The 24,970-nt window shown below is 38.4% G+C and overlaps 1 protein-coding gene across 9 annotated transcripts in view; it reads right to left on the bottom strand.

Moving 5' to 3' along the window:
• The window catches only part of LOC132883485 (neurexin-1a-like), a 602,912-nt gene that overhangs the window by 283,496 nt on the left and 294,446 nt on the right, over positions 1–24,970 (bottom strand). For all 9 annotated transcript variants that reach the window (XM_060917172.1, XM_060917171.1, XM_060917169.1 and 6 more), the window contains 4 exons: positions 23,730–24,111; positions 22,699–22,889; positions 15,724–15,897; positions 10,676–10,795 (listed from right to left, as the gene is read on the bottom strand). In XM_060917172.1, the coding sequence (XP_060773155.1) occupies positions 10,676–10,795; positions 15,724–15,897; positions 22,699–22,889; positions 23,730–24,111 (867 nt within the window). The remainder of the gene's footprint in view (positions 1–10,675; positions 10,796–15,723; positions 15,898–22,698; positions 22,890–23,729; positions 24,112–24,970) is intronic.

Raw genomic sequence — 24,970 nt, forward strand, 5'->3', positions numbered from 1 at the left:
AAAAAAACAACAACATGCAGGTGATACGAAGTTCAAAACCTACACTGCAGCTTTTCTATCACCGTTGCTCGAATGCTAATATACCCTCACCAGCCACTTTATTAGGAACAGCCATACATCCACCAGCTGTTTTCTGCAGTTCTCTAATCAGCCAATCCCTTAACAGCAGCATGATGCATCAAATCATACAGATACAAATCAAAAACTTCAATTAATGTTCACTTCAAATGTCAGAATGGGAAAAATGGTGATCTGTGGTATGGGTGTTGGTTTGAGCCAGATGGACTGGTTTGAGTATTTCAGAAACTGCTGATCTCCTGGGGTTTTCACACACAACAGTCTCTAGAGTTTACGCAGAATGGTGCAAAAAACAAAAAAACACTGAGTGAGCAACAGTTTTGTGGGTGGAAACAAACACCTTGTTGATCAGAGAGGTCTGAGGAAAATGGACAGATTGGCTTGAGCTTTTTTTTTTTTTTTTTTGCCAGGAAGGATATAGCAACTCGTATAATCACTCTTTACAACCGTGGTGAGCAGGAAAGCATCTCAGCATGCAACAGCAGAAGAACACATTGGGGTCCGCTCCTGCAGCCAAGAACAGGAATCTTAGAATCAACAACAAGTTCCTATTAAAGTGGCTGGAGAAGGAATCAATGAAGACATCCATTACTGATATTTTAATTACATTCATAAGATTTGCTATTTTAGTTTTCCTTTTTTTGAGAGATGCTGGTGCAGCATCTATTCTTAACCAGATAAAACATATCTTGGACTCAATTTGAGTTGCTAACACTGGTTGATTGAGATTATTTATCGATACTACATCATAATTCATTTAGCTTTAATGGGCTGGATAACTAACTAGCTTTTTTCTTGTTTAGTGAGATTTTTAAGGTTCTCTAGAGGAACATTGGTGGATTCTTTGTCAGACAGAGAAGTCTGAGGGATAATAAATGCATTGGTACTCAGGGTTGAATGGCAGGAGTTGATGTAACATCCTGCATACAATTTGCTGGAACCTCGACTAGTGTTTTATATACTGCTTTCTTTCTGAACCTTTTAACAATATTGAAAGTGACATTTTTATGGACAAGCCACTACAATATGAGTAAGAGAGAAAAATCAAGAAACGAAGAAAAAAAAACATTTTATTTATTTGTTTGTTTGTTATTTGATTCATTTATTGATCATCTCTGATTGTAGGACCTTTTTTAAGCCAGTATTTAAAATGAACATATTTCTGGATCATTAAACCAACTTCTATGTTTAGGTTTAGGATGAGGGTTTGGTTTAGCATAATTGCTATGCTAATATCAGTATAAACACAAGCAGACTGAACAATACAATGCACTGCAGTCATAGCCTGTTAGCCCTGAGATTCAAAAAAAAAAAAAATCCAGCAGCAAGATCTTTTTTTTCAATAACAAAACACACGGCATCATCCATCCTGGTTTCTGCGAACACTTCGCCAATGTTGGCAGCATCATTTGCATTTTCAGCTGTTCCTGTTTTACAAATGAGTTTAAAAAGGGAAGTTTGCCAGCATTAGTGTTTCAAGGGCAGCTCTTACACCACATATGGCAAATGAAGTGTGTAGAGGGAGGAGGACGGGTCGAAGGGCTCGGAGCTCATAAAACTTCTGATGAATCACGACTTTCCCATGCATATGCATAAAAACACAATATAAAACTGAGCATATGGGAAAATAAAGTTTTAATACGAAATTGTAAACAGAGCTCGGAGTGAGGGCCGAGACGGTGACCATGCGTCACCCATCTAGCCGATTAGCACAACTGCTCCAGAATTTAAAGAGCTTGTGTAATATTACAGCACATATTATACGCTTGTGTTAGCTAAATGGGGTTTTAACTGAAATGAGAAGTTGACTGTAGGTTGAAATCAATTGCTTGATTGAGTGTTTAATCATGTGTTTAGGATTTGAAGGAAATCACCATCTGGTGCAAATAAATAAATAAATAAATAAATAAAATAAAAAATCCTGTAACAATGGGAAGTCCAGTTCAGTGGAAATGTGGAGGTGTGAGAAGTGACATCCAGAGGAAAAAAAAAATCAAAACCTGTCCAGAAATTCAGTTTGAGAAATGCCACCGGATTGACCCCAAGATCAGGTTTAGATTTCTCTTCTAACACCTGAAAGCAAGAGTTCATGGCCAAAAATTACATTGACATCTACGATGCAACATTTTGTGTCTGAAATGCATCATGATGCATCAAACTGTAAACTGTATTAAACATTCATGGAAGGAGTCTCCAGTGTCAGGACTTTATGATCTCCAGGACAGAGCAGTTTCCTGGCAACAACAACAACAACAATGACAAGCTGCATTTTTGTTTTGTCTTAGTAATTTCAGAAGAGAAAAAATTAGAGGCATGTGAAGGAAAGACTGTTTATCACTGCTACAATACAAGAGAGAACTTGTTTTATGGATGTTCTACAACATGAAATGTAAGTAAAAATAGATAAAAAATACAATGTGGCATTGTAATTCTTGGGAAATTACTGTGGTGTATGTATCTGGCAGTTTCTTTCTTGAAGGAAAATAAAGAGAAAAATATCAAAGGAAAAGGAGAAAAATAAAAAATAAATAAAAATTTTAAAAGGAAGAACAAAGGGAAAATGGAAGAGAAAAAACATTTTAAAATTGTAAATTTGCATCAATCATGGACCACTGGTTAAATAAAATAAGAAAAGAAAAAGTCACTTCTTGGAGAGGGAGAGAGAAAAAGAAAAAAACAATAAGAAAGAGGGGAAAAATTAAATGAAAATAGGAGAAGATAAATAAATGAATTAATAAATAAATATTTCATGCACAAGTTCATGCAAAAGTTACCGGAGTAACAACCCATTTGCCCTCTTTGTCTGATCCAGTGTTGTTTTAGGCAGCCATTTTTTATTTAGTTTTAGTCAGGGCTTTGAACCAGAATTTTTTTCCTATTGGTTCGTTCCGAACAGAAACGGAATTTTAACGTTTCCGGTTTTGGGTTCCACCATTAAATAGACGTTCCCGAACCGGTTAGAACAAAAAAATTTCGTTCCCGGAACGGTTAATTATGTTCCCTGTCAGCGGTTTAACAAATGGCTATAAAAAGTTATGTCTCTGTCTCATCCAGCTTAAGCCAAATGTAGGCTAATTCTATTACAACCTTCATTAAATAAGACAAGAAATAATTCAAAACAATTATTATTTCAAAAGTTGGCGATTTGGATTCTCAGTATGTCTTCCCATCTACACAAACAGAAAAAGTGCCAAAAATGAAAGATAATTCGTTTAGTGTGTTACCAAAGGCTAGTCAGGCCCTATAGAGGGCTACCGCATGACGTCACTGCGCCGCGAGATTTTGTTAGGCGCCATATTGGAAGACCAAGTACACATCTATGCAAGTACATACATACATAAAACAAACTACACCTGAAATGTAGCCAGGGCCGGTTCTGCCCTAATCTGGACCCGGGTGCAACATCGCGCAAACCCCCCCCCAAAAAAAAAAAAACACACCAGTCTAAATCAGGACAACCATCACATAACTATAAACATTTTATATCAACTATTTTAACTAAATGGGCTATAATAAATAAGCCTGCAGGCAGCCACGGCGGGCTGCCTCAGAAAAGTAACCATTTGTCCTACCTTAAAACTCGTTTTGCATTTTCTGCCTCCTTTTTTGTATTTTCAACCCTCCATTTATTTTCTTTCCTTTTCTGAAAACCCGATTTGTGTCCAGACATTTTGTTCTGCTACCAACGAACTAACTCGTCAGGTCTCGTCTCTCGAGCCCGCGATGATTCCCGTGGGAAGAGCAACAACTGATACATTTTTACAAACAGCCAATAGGGAGGTTGCATCGTTCAGGCTCTTCTTTGCTCAGACACTCAGTAATGGAGACGTGATAGCAGTCCACCTTCCCGCTCTCTCCATTCAGTCAGCGAACGTCACACAGGAAGTGAACCCCAGCGGGTCATAGAAACTTGCGCAGGAGAAGAATGGCTTTTTTATTTGTAGGCTACGGAAATGTTGAGGAATGAAATAAAAACCGGTATTAACCGGTTACCGTTATTTTTAATAAGCGTTTCTGTTCCGGAACATAAAAAATAATAAAGTTTCTGGTTTCGTTTCTGTTCCATGTGAAATAGAAAAAGTTCCCGGTTTTCGTTTTCGTTCCTTGAACCGGTTCAAAGCCCTGGTTTTAGTATTAGTCTTTTGGACGAAATGCTTATTAGTTTTAGTCACATTTTAGTCAATTCCATCCTTGATAGTTTTGGTCTAGTTTTAGTCGACGAAAACTAAAAGGGTTTTAGTCCAGTTTTAGTCATTCATTTTAGTCAAAAAAAAAACCCTCTAAAACATTAAATTAGGCCAATACAGAGATAGGAAATTGTAATCAAGGTTGACAGGTTGTGCATAACATACTCTCAAAACAGTGTCTCAAAACAAACTTGTTTCACTTGAACGTAAGTATGTCAAATATTTGGGTTTAATAATCGATGACAATCTTTCTTGGAAGCCTCATATTGATTTTATTTGCAACAAAATAAGCGAGGTTGTTGGCCTTTTGGGCAAGCTTAGACATTTTATTCCACTACATACCCTTATGACATTATATCACTCTCTGATTCAACCTTATTTAACATATGGTCTTAGTTCTTGGGGACAGGCTTGTAAAACTCATATAAATAAAGTATTAATCCTACAAAAACAAGCTTTAAGATTAATCCATTTTGTTGATAATAGAGAAAGTGCCCTTCCATTGTTTTCCAAAACCAATATTTTACCAGTAAATCATCTTTTCTATGAATGTATTTCTAAATTAATGTATATGACGTTGTTAATCAAAGTGCACCCTCAAACATTTGTAAATTATTTTCTTCTATTTCTAGTATCCATTCTTATAACACTAGGTCATCTTACTCCAAGAACTTATATACTCAGTATTCTCGTACAAATCTACAAAAGAACTCATTTTCCCATGTTGGTGTTAGGGTATAGAACCAGATTCCAACTTCTATAAGATCTTCATCTAAATTGTCATTCAAGAAAAAAGTCAGACACCACCTTTTTTCTGATTTAAGTAGATACTGTATGGATATGATGTTGACATCTCCAAACTCTTTCTTTCTACATAACTTATATATATATATATATATATATATATATATATATATATATATATATATATATATATATATATATATATATATATATATATTTATTTATCTTAGTTTTAACTTTAAATATTATTTAATACCATGCATGAATTATTATTATCAGTATGACAAGTATACCTCTCTCTCCATATATATTTTTTTTTTCAATGTTATTGAATGATATATTACTGTACCTTTATATCGAATAACAAATATTGTCTCCTCTTTTTCTTTTTGTTACCAAATAGTTGTTAATTTGTCAAGTATGTTTTATTACTTTTTCATACATATTTAAGTATTATATTAATTCATATAAAATATTTTTTCTTTGTAAACATGAGTCTGCCTTGATTAGCAGTGCGCTATTTGCAGACTCATGTAGTCTATTATATTTTGATATGTAATTGAAATAAAAGATTGATTGATTGAAGTGTGTATGCTCTCTACATAAACACTGTCTAGTGCAGACATCCCAAGTCTCCCGGAAGTTCCGGGAGTCTCCTGCATATTGATAGTGGCTCCCTGATGCCCACAAATTGGAGAATATCTCCCGGAATCTAGAGCAAGCGAGCAAGAGCGTACATGCAAAACATTAATGTCTGCATCGTGCATATGACGGAGTGCGTGAGGGAGAGCGAGAGAGACTGTTCATGTAGCGCAAAGAGCATCCTGATTGGTTTACAGACATCCAAACTCATTTCAGGGAGGTGTTGTGACACCCCCCTCGCTGATGGGGAAAAAAGTCATGCATCACGACACCTCCCTGAAATGAGTTTCTGCAGGCTGGGATGTCTGATAGTGCGCATGCTCCATTGTTCACAGACTCGTGTTTCTGCCTCCGTTTAACATGTCGCAATATATTAAGGCACAGCAACAGGTCTGAAAAGCTACATTTCCCCCTGTATGTTTCACAGTAACTCAAATATGGGTCAATACATGACAAAGCATTCAGTTGCTGTCCCACCAATAATAATTTTCGTCTCGTCAATGAAAACAACAGATACGTCTCGTCATATTTTCGTGATCAAAGAGTTATGTTTAGCTCGTCACTGTCTCGTTTTAGTCATTAAAAAAGGTGCGTTGACGAAATCATTTCGTCATCGTCATCGTTAACGAAAACAACACTGGTCTGATCTACCCCTCTGTAGGCAAAAAAATAATAATTTTGCTGTTTATTATTATTATTATTATTATTATTATTATTATTATTAAATAAGAAACGTTTAGATGATATGGTCATTTAGGCCCACTTTACACGGGGACGGTATAAAACAAAAACGCAAAAGTCCGTTTTCGTTCTCACTTTTTTCCGCGTCTACACGACCGTTTTCAAGGAGGAAATCTGCGTCTATACGGTGACGCATAAATGTCTCCACTATGTCTGCACGCATGCGCAACGTCTTCTGTCTTGTCTGATCTGCACATCTGCGCTGCTGTTCTGTCAAGTTATCCTACCAAGCCTACTACGCATGCGCGAAATCCAGGAGGGTAGGAAAATTCAACAGTAGTTTTGTCCCACCGATCAGCTGGGCTGATAGAAAATCGGTGAGAATTTCACGCATTTGCCGATTTTTATGTTTTGTGCGTATTGGTCGAGTCTTTGGCCGAGTCAAATAATTTGTAATGACTTGTTTTGAATAATAAAACGGTCTGTATGAGAACTTGCTAGGATAACTTTACAGAACACCGGTCCGGCTGAGGTACTGTAGTGCTCGAGGGAGGAGCAGGAGCAAACCGAAACTCTTTTAATCTGCCTTTATTAAGTAACACTCACTCTTGTTTCGGTGAAGAAGAGAAAAGGCAGTGTCCATCTCAGCAAAATAAACCCGTTCGGCTGCTAGTTTTGTTTTCAGTCTCGGGTTTATGGTTTCACGAGCGGCTTGAATAGGCGGCGCGCGCGTGCGTGTGTGTGTAACTTGGCGACACCAAACTGAGGGGAGCTCCAGCCGGGCGGGTGAGCAGGAAAACACAGCTACTGCATTAAAACACAGAGCAGCTTGAAGGTCCGTTGGATCGATGTAATCAGACATGCTCTTACTTTTTTACTTACTTTCTTACTTCCCGGGCTGGCATGTGCAGTATATGACATATGTATGACATAAACGCGTATCCGACGTGAGCAGATCCGAGCAGAGTTTCGCGTATTGGGTAGTTTAGACGGATATGCAACGGGGGCCGTTTTTAACTTATCCACTCTGGAAGGCGTTTTCAATTTTATCCGTTTTTCAGCCTCGGAAACGCCGTCCCCATGTAAACGAAAGGCACTTCTGATAAAATATTTAGTCGTTTTTATCCGACAGCGTCCTCGTGTAAACGGGCCCTTAATTTGGTCTAACTTTAGTCGTTATGGGTTACTCATATTTGTACACTCACCGGCCACTTTATTAGGAACACCCCCACATCCACCTGCTGTTTTCTGCATGTCTCTAATCAGCCAATCCCATGACAGCAGCACAGTGCATCAAATCATACAGATACAAATCAAGAGCTTCAGTTAATGTTCACTTCAAACATCAGAACGGGAAAAATTGTGATCTCAAAGTGTGACTTTCTTTCACTGTAGCATGGGTGTTGGTTTGAGCCAGATGGACTGGTTTGAGTATTTCAGAAACTGCTGATCTCCTGGGGTTCTCACACCCAACAGTCTCTAGAGTTTACACAGAATGGTGCAGAGGAAAACAAACAAACAAACAAACAAACAAACAAACAAACAAAAAAACACTGAGTGAGTGGGCGACAGTTCTGTGGGTGGAAACAAACGCCTTGTTGATAAGAGAGCTCAGAGGAAAATGGACAGATTGGTTCGAGCTGCCAGAAAGGATATAGTAACTCATATCATCACTCTTTACAACCGCGGTGATCAGAAAAGCAACTCAGCATGCAACAGCAGTAAAGTGTCTGGTGAGTGTATATGTCAGCTCTTCCTCCTGGATCTGAAACACAATCTGTCTTTATTCTTTTATTAAAGTGTAGGTCTCTCTCTCTCTCTCTCTCTCTCTGCTGAAGAGCTTGTTTACTGCCTGAGAGTGTAATTACAGCCCAAACGACTCCTCTGGGTGCTCAGTGTTGTGGTTCACTAAAGGCCATCTGTTAGATTTTATGGAGCAAGTGGCAAAAACAGAGTGTGGACATAATATAAGTATTAATTAGACTGCAGCTTACACGAGTGCCTACTTACTGGATAATAAAGCAACATCTGGGAAATTTCACGTTGTGTAATTATAATGCACAGTGCTGTCTGTTCTTGTCTGTATTCAGATCTTGGAAGGGCGTGAACATGGAGGCGGAGTTTATGATTTTGACCATTCTGACTCTACCTCGAATCATAGGAAGGGTTTAGAATGAAATAATCGTGATGTGTTTGGTGATTGTGCTGTGAGGCTGAACTTTTCTGAGAAGTTAGCAGCTCACTCACTCACTCACTCACTCACTCACTCACTCACTCACTCACTCACTCGCTTTTCATCATATTAATGAGAAATCCAGTGTCGAAGCATTCCCAGAATGCACTGCAGCTCTGTGATGCAGTTACGGTGGTGAAATGAGCCTGAAAGATGAAGCTTAGGAAGCTGATCTGTTTGAGCAAAGTGTACAGATGAACAGATGAGAGAAAGGACTAAAGCACCACCGCATTGCTTTCTTTAGCTCAAAATGAAGCAAGGGTTAAAGGGTTAAACCTCACTGCACCGTGATAGTCAAATGGCATTATGGGTAATGTTGGAAACTTTGCAAAGAGACCAACATGTTGACCAACGGTTTTATACATGAAGAAAATCAACTTGATATTTAATTCTGAAATAAACAGTCAACATTTTCTTGAGGATCAGAGGCAGGGTTAGATTCAGGAGCTTCTCTCATGAGTTCATATGAAATCAAATAATATTTAACCACAATTCGATGAAATTTCACATTAAATTTGATTCGGGTTATCAGTCTGCATTTTTATTGAAGTGAAATCAAAGTAATTAAATACGATGCCATATTAGAGACACTGTAGGTTGAAAAAAGATGCTGACGGGGAGGGGGGTATTCCGAGAAAACACAACTTGAAATTTTCAGAGTTTAAAAAGTCATAAATTTTTGAGGATTTTTTTTTTTGTTAACCTTTACAAGGTTTTCAACATCACACCACAGACAAGAAGAATCTGAGGCAAAAGTTATGAGATTTTCAACTACATTTCCCAGCATGCCCTGCAGCCAGAAGGCATATGATTGTTGTCTTAGAGAATATCTGAGTTTTTTCTCATAAATTTATGACTTTGACCTGAAAAGTTCTGAGATTTTTTCTCCTTCTTCCTTCCTCATGTCTGTCACTGGACATGGACCTTCACTGGCTCTAATATGCCATCATAATTAAAGACTAAACATGTTTAAATCTAGACTCTAGCTCTCAGTGCACGTGACGTTCACTGCAGCGGCCGCCTCTCTCCTTGTCCATCTGTAGTAATTTTCTCGTTTATTCGTCTTTGGAAAGCAAGGGCACAAAGACGGCTCTCTCTTTCATCCAATCAACTGCTTCTGATGTTTTGTGTGCATTAATACAGCATCATTAATGAAGCGATTTCCTCTTGACACAGTCGGATCATACTGATAGAGCAGAGCGTGGAGGTCAGGGCGTGTCACTGTCGCATAATTATAAAGTGCAGGATTTCAGAACTGGAGCTCTAGAAGTTTATCATGTTTGTTGTGCAGAAGGAAAAAAACTGAGAAATGCCTCAGTGTCCATTCTGAATGCTTTTTCTCAAGAAAGGAAAAATTAGACAAAGGAAGACATCTTTATTTTCAGTGGTGCACCAAAGCGACAAGTCTAAAAAACAAGCAGTGGAATTCTCTCCTACATTTCTTATTTACACATCAAAATGTTCAGATGTTCATTTGTTTACTGTCAAATAAACAATATATAAAAATTTCAGTGACCGTGCACACTGACACGTTTCATCAAAGTGTAATTATATCATCTATATCACTTCCTGTTTCAATTCTTTCTCTCTTTTCCTTCCTTCCATTCTTTCATTCTTTTTTGTCTTTTACCTCCCTTTCATTCATATATTCTTTCTTTCTTTCTTATATTCATTTTTCTTTCCTTCCATTCTTTGATTCTTTCTTCCATTCATTCTTTCTTTCTTTTTTCTGGCCTTGCTTTCATTCATTCATTCATTCATTCATTCATTCATTCTTTTTTCCCTTTCATTCATTCTTTCTTTAAATGTAGTATATTCTTTTCATCATATATAAAATATATTGCTTGTTAGTGTAATGTTTATTTCTTTTTCTTTCAACATTTTTCTTGCTCATTGTTTATTCAATGTAAATCTATGAATTATTATTATTATTATTATTATTATTATTATTATTATTATTATTTACAGTGTATTGACTGTGGGTTGACATGGAAGGATTGTTAGAATAATAATAAAAGCTGTTACAATCAGACAAACTGATGCCGCAAACCTCATCATTAATAATTCATGATGCGGAATGAGGATGGAAGGCGGAGTTAATTTCACTCACCATCGTTGCACTGGTGTCCTCCAAACGACGTCATGCTGCAGTCACAGCTGAAACCTTCCCACTGCTGCAGACACACACCCTGATTAGCACAGGAGTCCTCCTGACAAGTAGTGCTGGGGCCTGGACACACACACACACACACACACACACACTGCTGTTTTCAGCATTCAGGAGGAAATCAAATGCTGCTGGGGCTTCTGTGATTCAGGTTTAACAACTTAATGAAAATACAATGTGTACACACACACACACACACACACACACACACACACACACACACACACACACACAGCAACGGGATCAAAACTTGGTTGTGATGAAGATGGACTGTTTACTTCAGCCACACAGCAAACAGAGCAGATGTTCAGCCAGATGTTGAGAATTTCAAAGATTCTCTAATCAGATGAACTCTAACTGTAACTGTTTCATACTTCAAATTCACACATCATTCACATGGCAGTGTGTCCTGTCTGTATGGGTTGATCAGAGGTGGGAAAAAAGCAGATGAGAAACAAGCAAGATAAGAGACAGATGAGACATGGAGGACAGAGGAATGAGAAAGGGAAGAGAGACAGGAGAGAGAGATGAGAGAGGAATGAGAGACAGCAGAGAGGGATGAGAAACATGAGAGAGGGATGAGAGATGGATAAGAGACAGAAGAGAGAGGAATGAGAGACAGAGGAGAGAGGGAAGAGAGGAATGAGATACAGAGGAGAGAGGGATGAGAGGAATTAGAGACAGAGAGAGGAATGAGAGATACAATGTTTTGCAAAAGTATTCATCCCCCTTGGTGTTTGTCCTGTTTTGTTGCATGGAATTAAAATGGATTTTTCGGGGGTTAGCACCATTTGACAACATGCCTACCACTTTAAAGGTGCAATTTTTTTGTTTTATTGTGACACAAATATAGGTGCAATAGGCTGATCAAATCAGTCTCATGTAAAAAGGGATCAGTCTCATAAATTCATGAATCATTAATTCAAGTGTATAATAGTTTATAGCTAAACTATTAAAATCAATGGAATAACTTAGTGGTGATGTTGCTATAGTTTTAGTGAGTATAATAGCTCTAATGTAATACGTTTACTTTAGATCTATAACATTCATATAACAACCAAATGGGCGAAGGCAATTAGAATACTTGTTTGGCAGAGGTTGGCATTCAATGGATGTTGTAGCAATAGACAAGACACAGTTTATTCCAAAGATACCATTTATCGAAATAGCTGACATGAATTAGCAAACTAATACTAATCAGATATAGCAACAATAGCAGCCAAGGAATAATTCAATATAAATGGTGATACAATGTATACAGGTAATAAACAGTAGTGAATATGATGATAACTAAGGCACTAATGGTGATCAGAAGTAACAGGCTATATGCAAGTTTACAATGTAGGGGCGAGTGGATGTTAAAATGTGAGAGGGAAATCACGTGTTTGTGTGTGTGTGTGTGTGTGTGTGTGTGTGTGTGTGTGTGTGTGTGTGTGTGTGTGAGAGAGAGATAGAGAGAGAGTGTAGGTGTGTGTGCACGCGTGTGCGTGGCTGTGCATTAACAGGATGAGGAGGAGCTAGAGAGAGAGAGAGAGTGCGCAGGTGCACGACAAGGGGGGGGAAGTGAGAGAATGAGGCGGCGCGCATCGGAGAGTAACAAAGGAATCTGTAGCTTAAACTAGTCCAGCTAGGCCTTAAACCCCAAACTTCTACTCAACCCTTAGCTACTCCTGAAATCCCAATGTTGAGGGGTGTAGTGCGATGGAGGGAGTTAGAGAGAGAGAGAGAGAGAGAGAGAGAGAGAGAAAGAAAACACATGCACAATCTAACAACTGTAAATACAGATAGTAAACAAAACAAACAACACGTGGTCTAAGACCAACTTTCATGTGAATCAAAATGTGTACATTTAAACCATGAATGAATTCAAATAAACAACATTCTTCACATTAACTAGCCACAACTAAGACTAACAATTGCCCAGATGCCAGCCTTACTTGAGATCGCTCGTTTGGTGACTGAAAGTGTGCCGTCTGTTATCCGAAGACAGCATGTTCCGCAGATCCAGCGAGAAAACAGTTCTGTTCCTTTTGCTTTTACAGCTCGTCAGCTGAAGATCTTCGGTGTCCCATCGGTCGTCCGATGATCTGGAAGGAATCTTGTTTGTAGTTCCCCAACATTGCGAAAGGGAAAAGGGATCCGGTCGCCTTTTCTCTTTAAAATACTGCTTGGGCTGCAGTAACTAACTGGTTCAGTTATTATTACAACTATGCGAAGATCAAATACATTGAACTTTGGCTAAAGGTCCGGTATCAATAGCTCGTTCTTTGTTCTCTGTTCTTTGTTCTTTAGCACAGATGCAACGACGTCTCTTTCATGTGTGGAATCCACCGCCAGGGAGAAGGAATTTCGATTTCGCCGCGGGTTTTAAGCACAGTTGTGACATCACTGTATTTGGTATCCAGTATCATCTCTGTATCCAAGACCATTACAGGGAGTCAGAAGAATGGGCGGAGATAGAACATGGCATTGAGTACAGGGATTGGTGTGTTCAACGCTGTACAGTGAAAGGGAATTGGTTACTATGGCTACGGCATGGCAGCCCATCCCTACACAAACAATAATTAAGATGAAAAAACAGAAATCTGGAGTGTGCATAAGTATTCACCCTCTTTCATATGAAACCCCTAATTAAGAGCTGGTCCAACCAATTCACTTCATAAGTCACACAATTAGTTGATCAAGATCCACCTGTATGCAATCAAAGTGTCACATGATCTCTCACATGATGTCTGGATAAATCAACCTGTTCTGGAAGGACCTTGACTCTGCAACACTACTAAGCAAGCAACATGAAAATCAAGGAGCCTCCAAACAGGTCAGAGACAAAGTTGTGGAGAAGTATAGATCAGGGTTGGGTTATAAAAAATATCCCAAACTTTGAATATCCCATTAAATCCATTATAGCAAAATGGAAAGAATATGGCATCACTACAAACCTGACAAGAGAAGGACACCCACCAAAACTTACAGACTGGGCAAGGAGGTCATTAATCAGAGATGCAACAAAGACACCAAAGATAACACTGAAGGAACTGCAAAGATCCACAGCAGAGATGGGAGTATCTGTCCATAGGATCACTTTAAGCCGTACACTCCACAGAGCGGGGCTTTATGGAAGAGTGGCCAGAAAAAAGCCATTGCTGAAGAAAACATGTTTTGAGTTTACCCAACAGCATGTGGCAGACTCCCCAAACACATAGAAGAAGATTCTCTGGTCAAATGAGACAAAATTTGAACTTTTTGGCCATCATGGGAAAAGCCATGTGTGGCGCAAACCCAACACCCTGAGAACACCATTCCTACAATGAAGCATGGTAGTGGCAGTATCATGATGTGGGGATGTTTTTCATCTGCAGGGACAGGAAAGCTGGTCAGGACTGAAGGAAAGATGGATGGCACTAAATCCAGGGCAATTCTGGAGGAAAACCTGTTTGAGTCAGCCAGAGGTTTGAGATTGGGATGAAGGTTTCACGGTCCAGCAGGACAATGACCCTAAACATACTGCTAAAGCTACACTGGAGTGGTTTAAAAGGAAACATTTAAATGTCTTGGAATAGCCTAGTCAAAGCCCAGACCTCAATCCAATTGAAAATCTGTGGCATAACTTGAAGATTGCTGGACACCAACGCAACCCATCTAACTTGAAGGAGTTGGAGCAGTTTTGCCTTGAGGAATGGGAAAAAATCCCAGTGGCTAGCTGTGCTAAGCTAATAGAGACATACCCCAAGAGACTTACAGCTGTAATTGCAGCAAAAGGTGGCTCTACAAAGTATTGACTTTGAGGGGGGTGAATACCTATGCACACTCCAGATTTCTGTTTTGTCATCTTAATTGTTTGTGTCACAATAAAACAACAATTTTCACCTTTAAAGTGGTAGGCATGTTGTGTAAATCAAATGGTGCTAACCCTCCAAAAATCCATTTTAATTCCAGCTTGTAATGCGACAAAACAGGACAAACACCAAGGGGGATGAATACTTTTGCAAGACACTGTAGACGAGAGAGGGATGAGAGACAGAAGAGAGAGGGATGAGAGATAGAGGAGAAAACACATTTTCCCTGAAAATCAAATCCAATCCAATCCCACTCCATACATTATTCACCGAGCTCTCTGGGCGAAATGTCTGATCTGAACACGATGTGGAGATGGAGAGATATCTGAATGCACAAACAACACAGTGTCTGATTATAATAAACACTACACCAACGTCACGAGCTGCAGCTTTACAGCATTCCAGCAGAGCGCACTCCAACTTTATTAACCATAAACTGTGCCTGAGGCTGTGTGTGTGTGTGTGTGTGTGTGTGTGTGTGTGTGTGTGTGTGTGTGTGTGTGTGTTGACTATTTACTCAACTTACTGCACAATAATTCATTCATGAGGCATTTTGTTACAAACTCAAAGGGTTGCATCAGTAAATAATCAGCTCACTGATGTTCACGGTTTCATTCATTTTATACTCAAGCTTTGAGGCTAACATGCTAATAAATGTAAAAAAATAAGGGAAGTAATTGCAGCTTTACAACTTTATATATGACAGTCACTATGAAATTAAATGTGCTGCTTTGAGCTTTTTGTGAGAATGTTTTGTGGCACTGTGGGGATAAATAATCCAGAATTTATTTTATATAAAAAGTGAGAAATAATGTGTTTAATCGATGTTATTAAATTTAAAAGTGAAGAAAAAGGAAGGAAAATGTCATAAAATAAGAGAATGGAAAGAAAAATGCATCAAAGAAAAACTGAAAAAGAGAAAAGCAAGAAAGAAAGGAAAAATCAAAATTGCTAAAATCATAAAGAAAATAAAAAAGAAAAATGAAGAATGGGTGCAAAGAAGAATGAATAAAAAAATTAAAAATAAACTAAATAACAGAACAAAGAAAATCAGAAAGAAAGAGAAAGAAAAAAGAAAGAAAGTTAAAAAAAGAAAGAAAAGAAGAGAAAAGAGAGGAAAAGTGCCCCCAGGTGGTGAGTGAGTGCAGCTCTGACCTTCACAGCCCCTCTCGATTTGCCCCACGCAGATGAGAGCATCTGAGATGAGGTCTGGCAGACGACCGTTCAGGTCCACTGAGGCCAGGCAGCCCTGAAATCCCTCCTGGGCATGAACCAGTTTGGGAAGCTCTTTGTATATCTCTTTAGCCACGCCCCCAATGAACAGATCTCCTGTGGAGAAAAAACAGACAAGTGATGAAGGAGCCGGCATTACAAGTCTGATGTGATAAAGCAGCTGACATTACGAGTCTGATGTGATAAAACAAAAATGACATCACAAGTCTGACGTGATGAAGGAGCCGATATTGAGAGTCTGATGTGATGAAAAAAAACATTACGAGTCTCATCTCATCTCATTATCTGTAGCTGCTTTATCCTGTTCTACAGGGTCGCAGGCAAGCTGGAGCCTATCCCAGATGACTACGGGCGAAAGGCGGGGTACACCCTGGACAAGTCGCCAGGTCATCACAGGGCTGACACATAGACACAGACAACCATTCACACTCACATTCACACCTACGGTCAATTTAGAGTCACCAGTTAACCTAACCTGCATGTGTTTGGACTGTGGGGGAAACCGGAGCACCCGGAGGAAACCCACGCGGACACGGGGAGAACATGCAAACTCCGCACAGAAAGGCAGCCGGCCACGGGGCTCGAACCCGGACCTTCTTGCTGTGAGGTAACAGCGCTAACCACTACACCACTGTGCCACCACATTACGAGTCTGACATGATAAAAAAAAAAGACATTACAAGTCTGATTTGATGACAAAGCTGATGTTATGAGTCTGACGTGATGAAAAAAAAGGCAAGTCTGACATGATGAAGGAGCCGGCATTATGAGTCTGATGTGATGAAGGAACTGATATTAATAGTCTGATTTGATTAAAAAAAGATTATGAGTCTGATGTGATAAAAAAATGACATTATGAATCTGACATAATAAAAAAGCTGATGAGTCTGACATGATAAAAAATGACATTATGAGTCTCACACGATGAAGGAGCCGACATTACGAGGCCAACGTGATAAAAGACATTACAAGTCTGAAGTGATGAAAAAGCCGACATTATGAGTCTGACATGATGAAAAACAACATTATGAGTCTGACATGATGGAGCCAACATTACGAGGCTGACGTGATAAAAAGCCGACATTATGAGTCTGACATGATAATAACCGACATTACGAGTCCGACGTGATGAAAAAGCTAACTTTACAAGTCTGAAGTGATGAAAAAGCCGACATTACGAGTCTAGCATGATGAAAAAGCCAACATTACGAGTCTGACATGATGAAAAAGCCGACATTATGAATCTGACATGATAAACAACATTACGAGTCTCACATGATGGAGCCGACATTATGAAGCTGACGTGATAAAAAACAACATTACGAGTCTGACGTGATGAAAAAGCCAACATTATGAGTCTGACATGAGGAAAAAAGCCGACATAACGAGTCTGACATGATGAAAAAGCCGACATTACGAGTCTGACATGATAAAAAAAAAGACATTACGAGTCTGACATTATGAAAAAGCCGACATTACGAGTCTGACATGATGAAAAAGATGACATTACGAGTCTGACGTGATGAAAAATGACATTAGGGGTCCGACGTGATGAAAAAGCCGACATTATGAGTCTGACTTGATAAAAAAACAACATGACGAGTCTTACATGATGGAGCAGACATTACAAGTCTGAAGTGATGAAAAAGACGACATTACAAGTCTGACATGATGAAAAAGCCGACATTACCAGTCTGACATGATAAAAACCAACATTATGAGTCTCACATGATGGAGCCGACATTATGAGTCTAACGTGATGAAAAAGCTGACATTACAAGTCTGACGTGATGATAAAGCCGACATTACAAGTCTGACGTGATAATAAAGCTGATATTATGAGTCTGACATGATGAAAAAGCCAACATTATGAATCTGACATGATAAAAAACATTATGAGTCTCACATGATGGAGCCGACATTATGAGTCTGACATGATGAAAAAGCCGACATTAAGAGTCTGAAGTGATGAAAAAGCCAACATTACGAGTCTGACGTGATGAAAAAGCCGACATTATGAATCTGACATGATAAAAAAACATTACGAATCTCACATTATGGCGCCAACATTACGAGGCTGATGTGATAAAAAATGACAATATGAGTCTGATGTGATGAAAAAGCCAACATTACGAGTCTGACATGATAAAAAAAAAACGACATTATGAGTCTGACATTATGAAAAAGCCGACATTACGAGTCTGACATGATGAAAAAGACGACATTACGAGTCCGCTGTGATGAAAAAGCCGACATTATGAGTCTGACATGATAAAAAACAACATGACGAGTCTTACATGATGGAGCAGACATTACAAGTCTGAAGTGATGAAAAAGCCGACATAACGAGTCTGACATGATGAAAAAGCTGACATTACCAGTTTGACATGATAAAAAACAACATTATGAGTCTCACATGATGGAGCCAACATTATGAGTCTGATGTGATGAAAAAGCCAACATTACGAGTCTGACGTGAGGAAAAAAGCAGACATAACGAGTCTGACATGATGAAAAAGCCGACATTACGAGTCTGACATGATGAAAAAAAAACGACATTATGAGTCTGACATTATGAAAAAGCCGACGTTACGAATCTGACATGATGAAAAAGATGACATTACGAGTCTGACGTGATGAAAAATGACATTACGGGTCTGACGTGATGAAAAAGCCGACATTATGAGTCTGACATGATAAAAAAACAACATGACAAGTCTTACATGATGGAGCAGACATTACAAGTCTGAAGTGATGAAAAAGCCGACATTACGAGTCTGACATGATGAAAAAGCCGACATTACCAGTCTGACATGATAAAAACCAACATTATGAGTCTCACATGATGGAGCCGACATTATGAGTCTAATGTGATGAAAAAGCTGACATTACGAGTCTGACGTGATGATAAAGCCGACATTACGAGTCTGACATGATGATAAAGCTGATTTTACGAGTCTGACATGATGAAAAAGCCAACATTACGAGTCTGACATGATGAAAAAGCCAACATTATGAATCTGACATGATAAAAAACAACATTATGAGTCTCACATGATGGAGCCGACATTACGAGTCTAACGTGATGAAAAAGCTGACATTACGAGTCTGACATGATGAAAAAGCTGACATTACGAGTCTGATGTGATGATAAAGCTGATATTATGAGTCTGACGTGATGAAAAAGCCGACATTATGAATCTGACGTGATGAAAAAGCAGACATTATGAATCTGACATGATAAAAAACAACATTATGAGTCTCACATGATGGAGCCGACATTACGAGTCTAACGTGATGAAAAAGCTGACATTACGAGTCTGACATGATGAAAAAGCTGACATTACTGGTCTGACATGATGAAAAAGCTGACATTACGAGTCTGATGTGATGATAAAGCTGATATTACGAGTCTGACATGATGAAAAAGCCAACATTACGAGTCTGACATGATGAAAAAGCTGACATTATGAATCTGACATGATAAAAAACACCATTATATGTCTCACATGATGGAGCCGACATTACGAGTCTGAAGTGATGAAAAAGCCGGCATTACGAGTCTGACATGATGGGTCATTCCATGTCAATTCACACACCCTCCCCAGTCACACCTCTTCAATTTGCCTGATATTTATTTTATTAGTGCCTTATGATGTCAAAAGAAAGAATCCAAAATTTTAGCTTCCTAGCTCGAACGTTTCTTGAGTTATGGCCCTTCAAAGTTTGGGTGCCACGCCCACTTTTGGGGTCTGGGAATTGTACACTTAATTTGCAAGCATTTTTGGAGGCCCATATCTTTTGTTCTAAGGGGAATATAGACCTGTAAATTGCTATATCTATGTATTCTGGCCCCTGTCTATCTGATTCTGCACCTAAAAATAGCACAGGTTTACTAACTTTATAGATATTAACCCATTAAAAGTGGATTTTTTAATGACACAATTTTTTTTTTTTGACATTTCAGGGGTCCATATCTTGGAAAGTTTTTGTGTTGATAGGGTTTAAACTGATTTATCATCATATTTGGGAACTCTACTGTGTACTTAGAGAGTTTCAGGGCACTCAGAGCTTTGGTGGGGGTGCAGGAGGGCCCCAAATATGGCTTCGGGACAAAATTACCGTTTGGTACGTCCTACTTCAGGCCATTAGTTGGCCATGTGGGCACATGATGACTGGAATGAACCTTTAACCCTATCAACAGACACCTTTTATCAAACTTTTAAGCCAATAAAAACTTTGATTATCCAACTCCTTCAATAGAAACTAAGCATTTGTATATGGTACTATTTTTGCATATTTTCTGAAAAATCCGGAAAGTAGGTCAGCTATTGTTTTAACTGCCAATTCAAATCAAATGGTACTAAAACACATTCAAATTATAAAATAGTAAGATTAAAACAAGGATAATATCACTGAACACATATATTTGAATATATAAACTGACAGTTTACATTTATTAACCCTTTGCACACTGTACACACACACACACGTAACTTTAAACTACACTTACTTAAGAATAAATTAGTCATGTGATCAGATCAGACAATTTTAATGAGGCATGGACGCCATTTACTGCTGTAAAATACATGTAGGCACAATACAAAATGATTCAATTCAATATAAAACCATAACCAGGCTTGCTGACTGACACTGACAGTTAAGCATGAATGTACTTTGGAAGAAGCATCTCAATTCTTTCTACCTTCATGTTTATAATGATTATAATAAAATAATCTTATATATATATATATATATATATATATATATATATATATATATATATATATATATATATATATATATAAAATTTCCCCTTTTTACTAATTGATATGCTAATTTTCCCCACATGAGTGGCTAGGGGCCCCTTCCCCTTTTCTTGAAAAAAAAAAAACCTGATGAGTCTAGGTTTAATTTCCAGATCAGATGTCAGAACAAATGTAGCAAAGCAGCCAGGATGTTTTTCTTGGGATCATCCCCTTGTTTGCATCTTTCCCTTTCCTGTTTGAAAGATGCATTTAACTATTAAGGGTGTAGTGGTCAGAGTTTGGTTGGATACAGGGAAAGGTGTCAAATGTAAAAAAAACCAGCATCGTGAAACAGCCGGGAAAGGGTTTATCCCTTGTAATTGTCAATATAACTAATGGAGTATTGGGTATAAATAATCTTCCCATAGATTAAAATCACTATGGGTGTGCTTTTACTACCTTAAACATGAATAGGCAGTCAAAACAACAGTTGACCTACTTTCCGGACTTAGGATTTTTCAGAAAATATGCAAAAATAGTACCATATACAAATGCTTAGTTTAGATTGAAGGAGTTGGATAATCAAAGTTTTTATTGGCTTAAAAGTTTGATAAAAGGTGTCTGTTGATAGGGTTAAAGGCTCATTCCAGTCATCATGTGCCCACATGGCCAACTAATGGCCTGAAGTAGGGCGTACCAAATGGTAATTTTGTCTCGAAGCCATATTTGGGGCCCTCCTGTACCCCCACCAAAGCTCTGAGTGCCCTGAAACTCTCTAAGTACACAGTAGAGTTCCCAAATATGATGATAAATCAGTTGAAACCCCATCAACATAAAAACTTTCCAAGATATGGACCCCCAAAATGTCAAAAAAATTGTTGTCATTAAAAAATCCACTTTTAATGGGTTAATATCTATAGGGTTAGTAAACCTGTGCTATTTTTAGGTGCAGAATCTGATAGACAGGGCCAGAATACATAGATATAGCAATTTACAGGTCTATATCTCCCTTAGAACAAAAAATATGGGCCTCCAAAAATGCTTGCAAATTAAGTGCGCAATTCCCGGACCCCAAAAGTGGGCGTGGCACCCAAACTTTGAAGGGCCATAACTCAAGAAACGTTCGAGCTAGGAAGCTAAAATTTTGGATTCTTTCATTTGACATCATAAAGCACTAAGAAAATAAAAATGAGGCAAATTGAAGAGGTGTGACTGGGGAGGTTTTGGGCATTTGTGTGAATTGACATGAAATGACCCTGATGAAAAAGCCGACATTACGAGTCTGATGTGATGAAAAAAGCCGACATTACGAGTCTGACGTGATGAAAAATCCGACATTACGAGTCTGATGTGATGAAAAAGCCGACATTATGAATCTGACATGATAAAAAAAATTACGAGTCTCACATTATGGCGCCAACATTACAAGGCTGATGTGATAAAAAATGACAATATGAGTCTGATGTGATGAAAAAGCTGACGCTACGAGTCTTACATGAAGGATCCGACTTTACAAGTCTTACATGATGAAAAGGCCAACATTATGAGTCTGACGTGATGAAGGAAGATCTGATGTAGCTACGAACTGATGTGCCAAAAGAAAGAAAGAAAGAAAGAAAGAAAGAAAGAAAGACGTTTGTTTAGAAAGACCCAAAGGAAGGACAAAGCAAAAAAAAAAAAAAACACAAAAAGAATGAAAGCAAGAATAATTGAAACACTTTTAAAGTATTAGAAACACATAAAGGAGCAGAAAGAAAATGACAGAAAAACCCTACTCCCACTGACCTCCCAGTGAAAAAAGTAAAGATTTATATTGAATGTTCAGTGTGTAAATAAAATAACAAGCCTAAAATTGTCCCTTATTAAACACCAGAGCAGGGTTCCCTCTAGTGGTGACATCTCTGAACTGCAGTCATATGAATCAAAAGAAAACCTTGATTTATTCTATTTTGTATCATTTTTTTGCACTCAGCACTGCACCACTCTCTCTCTGGCACTGTTCGATTGGACCCACCATCTCTCAGGGTACAAGGAAGACCTACGTCAAGGTTCTTCTCTGTCCAGAACTTCCCCTGGCTGTCAGAGCAGGGATTCCAATCTCAAAATCACAAGCACATGAATACAATAAAACAGCAGAGACATGTCATACCCTTCAGGTCGAGGTTCTTGGCTCCAACGGTGGTCTGCGTGGTGACCTTGGTGTCGATCTTGACGGTGTGCAGGTTGTTGATGTCTCTGGAGATCATGACGTTGTGCCAGTGGTTATCATTCAGAGGCTTGTTGGAGTTTCCTTTAATAAGGTGAGCACCGTTACCCAAGTCTGCTACATAGTGCAGGTATCTGGAAGGAAAGAGGGACGAAATATGTTTAACAGATGTTCCAAATATGAATATTACTGACAATAACACTAACACACAAACATTATCCTGAGATATGACCTCACTTCCTGTTTGGGACTTCTCCATCAAATTAATTTTCACCATTGACCTTCTCAAAATAAAACTTTGTTGTCTTTCTAGAATCCAGGATATGAAGATAAATGTAAGGAAACAGTGAACAAACAAATGAAGGAAGGGAAGAATTAATTGTAATTTTAAAAAAAGAAAAAGAGGAACAAATGAAAGAATTAAAGCAAGAATAGAAATAAAAAAGGAAATGGGGAAGGAAGGACTGATTCAGAATACCACCTAGTGGAAGTAAAAAAAAAAAGGGAATGGAAGGGAAAAACACATTCAGGAAAGAAAGAGAAAGAAAAGAAACCATGATCAAAAAAAAAAAGAAAATGGGAAAGAAAATGAAGAGAGAAAGGGACAAAATATCTAAAAATATAAAAGAGTGAAAAGAGTAAGGCAAAAATAGGGAAAAAAGATATAAGGAACACAAGGAAAGACAGAAGTGTTTATTCAGAAAGAATGAATGAAATGACGGAAAAAAGGAAAAGACAAAAAGAATCAAAGCAAGAATAAAATATATACATGAAGAGGGAGGAAAAAAGAAAATGAGACAAAAAAGAAAGAAAATCTGTCTGAATGGTTCATTTTGATACCACATAAAGAGTTGCAGCTTCATCTACTGGAGAAAACATAGAAACAGGAAGACAAAAAACAATGAAAGTGAGGAACAGAATAAAGGAAAGATGTGGTTATCTCCTTGGTAATAATCCCCCGTTCCTGTCCTCACCCCTTGACGAGTTCCACGACGATGAAGTCGTTGCCGTCTCCGCTGTTGTACAGGATGAGGCCGTCTGAGGATGTGGTCTTAAACTGAAAGAACAGGTGCATGGAGTAGTAGGCCTGCAGCGTGCTGAGGGACACATAGCTGGAGCGAGACTTGAAGGTCACGGGGTCAGCAATTATGTTCTTGAAGCCGATCATGGCATTCAGCTCACAGTAGTCGATGTCTCCATTCTTGCACAGGTCAATGTAGGCCATGCCATTGAACATCAGGCTCTGAAGGTGGCCGATGAAGTTGGAGGGTACGGTAGAGAGGTGGCGCTTCTCCGTGATGATCCCTGTCTCGATGTTGTGGAACTCCAGCTGGGTGTGGTCACCTGGGATCTCACCTTCACACAGAACAAGAGCTATGAGAAATGTCTGACAAAGATTTTGCTATTCCTGGCACTAGCATCGCTACTGAATAGTAAGAAATAAAACCCTATGGTGTGATGAAGCAGAGCTGATGTTACCATATTGAACTTGGTTATTTTCCTAAAACAGTGCATCCTGAAGTGTTTTATTTTTCTTATACTACAGCAACTTTCCAACAATGAGTTTTATTTAATAAAGGGGACCTTCCATGTTTTGTTTGGTTTTTATTAAATACGTCAATGTGATTTGAAGATCTACTGGAACTTTCAATGTGGACTGTTACCTTCCCAGTCTAAAAGGTGGAGAGAACAGGCCAGTTAGAAAAAGTCCTATGTAGAGACTTCCTTGGTACCACCCCTCATTAACATATGACCATATTACCACCCATAAAAATCTAAATCAAGAAGCTGGGAAGGTGTTATCTACATAGTTACTCAGCAAACAGTACTTTGGAAAGATGAAGATGGATGGAAATAAAATGTTAAAAATTTTCAGAAGATCAGTCGTTAAATGCTGTATTTGATATTGTAATAGATTTCTCAGTTTGAACTGAACCTTAGTTCATTTGCATGACCAGTCAAAGCCCTTGGGTAGCATCAGCCAGGCAGCTAATATTAACATTCTTTTCATGATGCTAAATTTAGATAAAACATGTAGTGTTACGTATGTACTGTACCTTGCGAGGCTACATTATCTGAATTGACCATAATATTGGAGTAATAATCAACTCCCTGTTGTATGATTTTGATAAATTTGTTCACCACCATGCACAGAGGTGACTTCTGTAAACGCTAATGTCAACCAGGTTTCTTTTTCACCACTTTAGCCAGTTAA

This window comes from Neoarius graeffei, chromosome 3 (genome assembly GCF_027579695.1).
Source record: "Neoarius graeffei isolate fNeoGra1 chromosome 3, fNeoGra1.pri, whole genome shotgun sequence".
Lineage (NCBI taxonomy): Eukaryota > Metazoa > Chordata > Actinopteri > Siluriformes > Ariidae > Neoarius > Neoarius graeffei.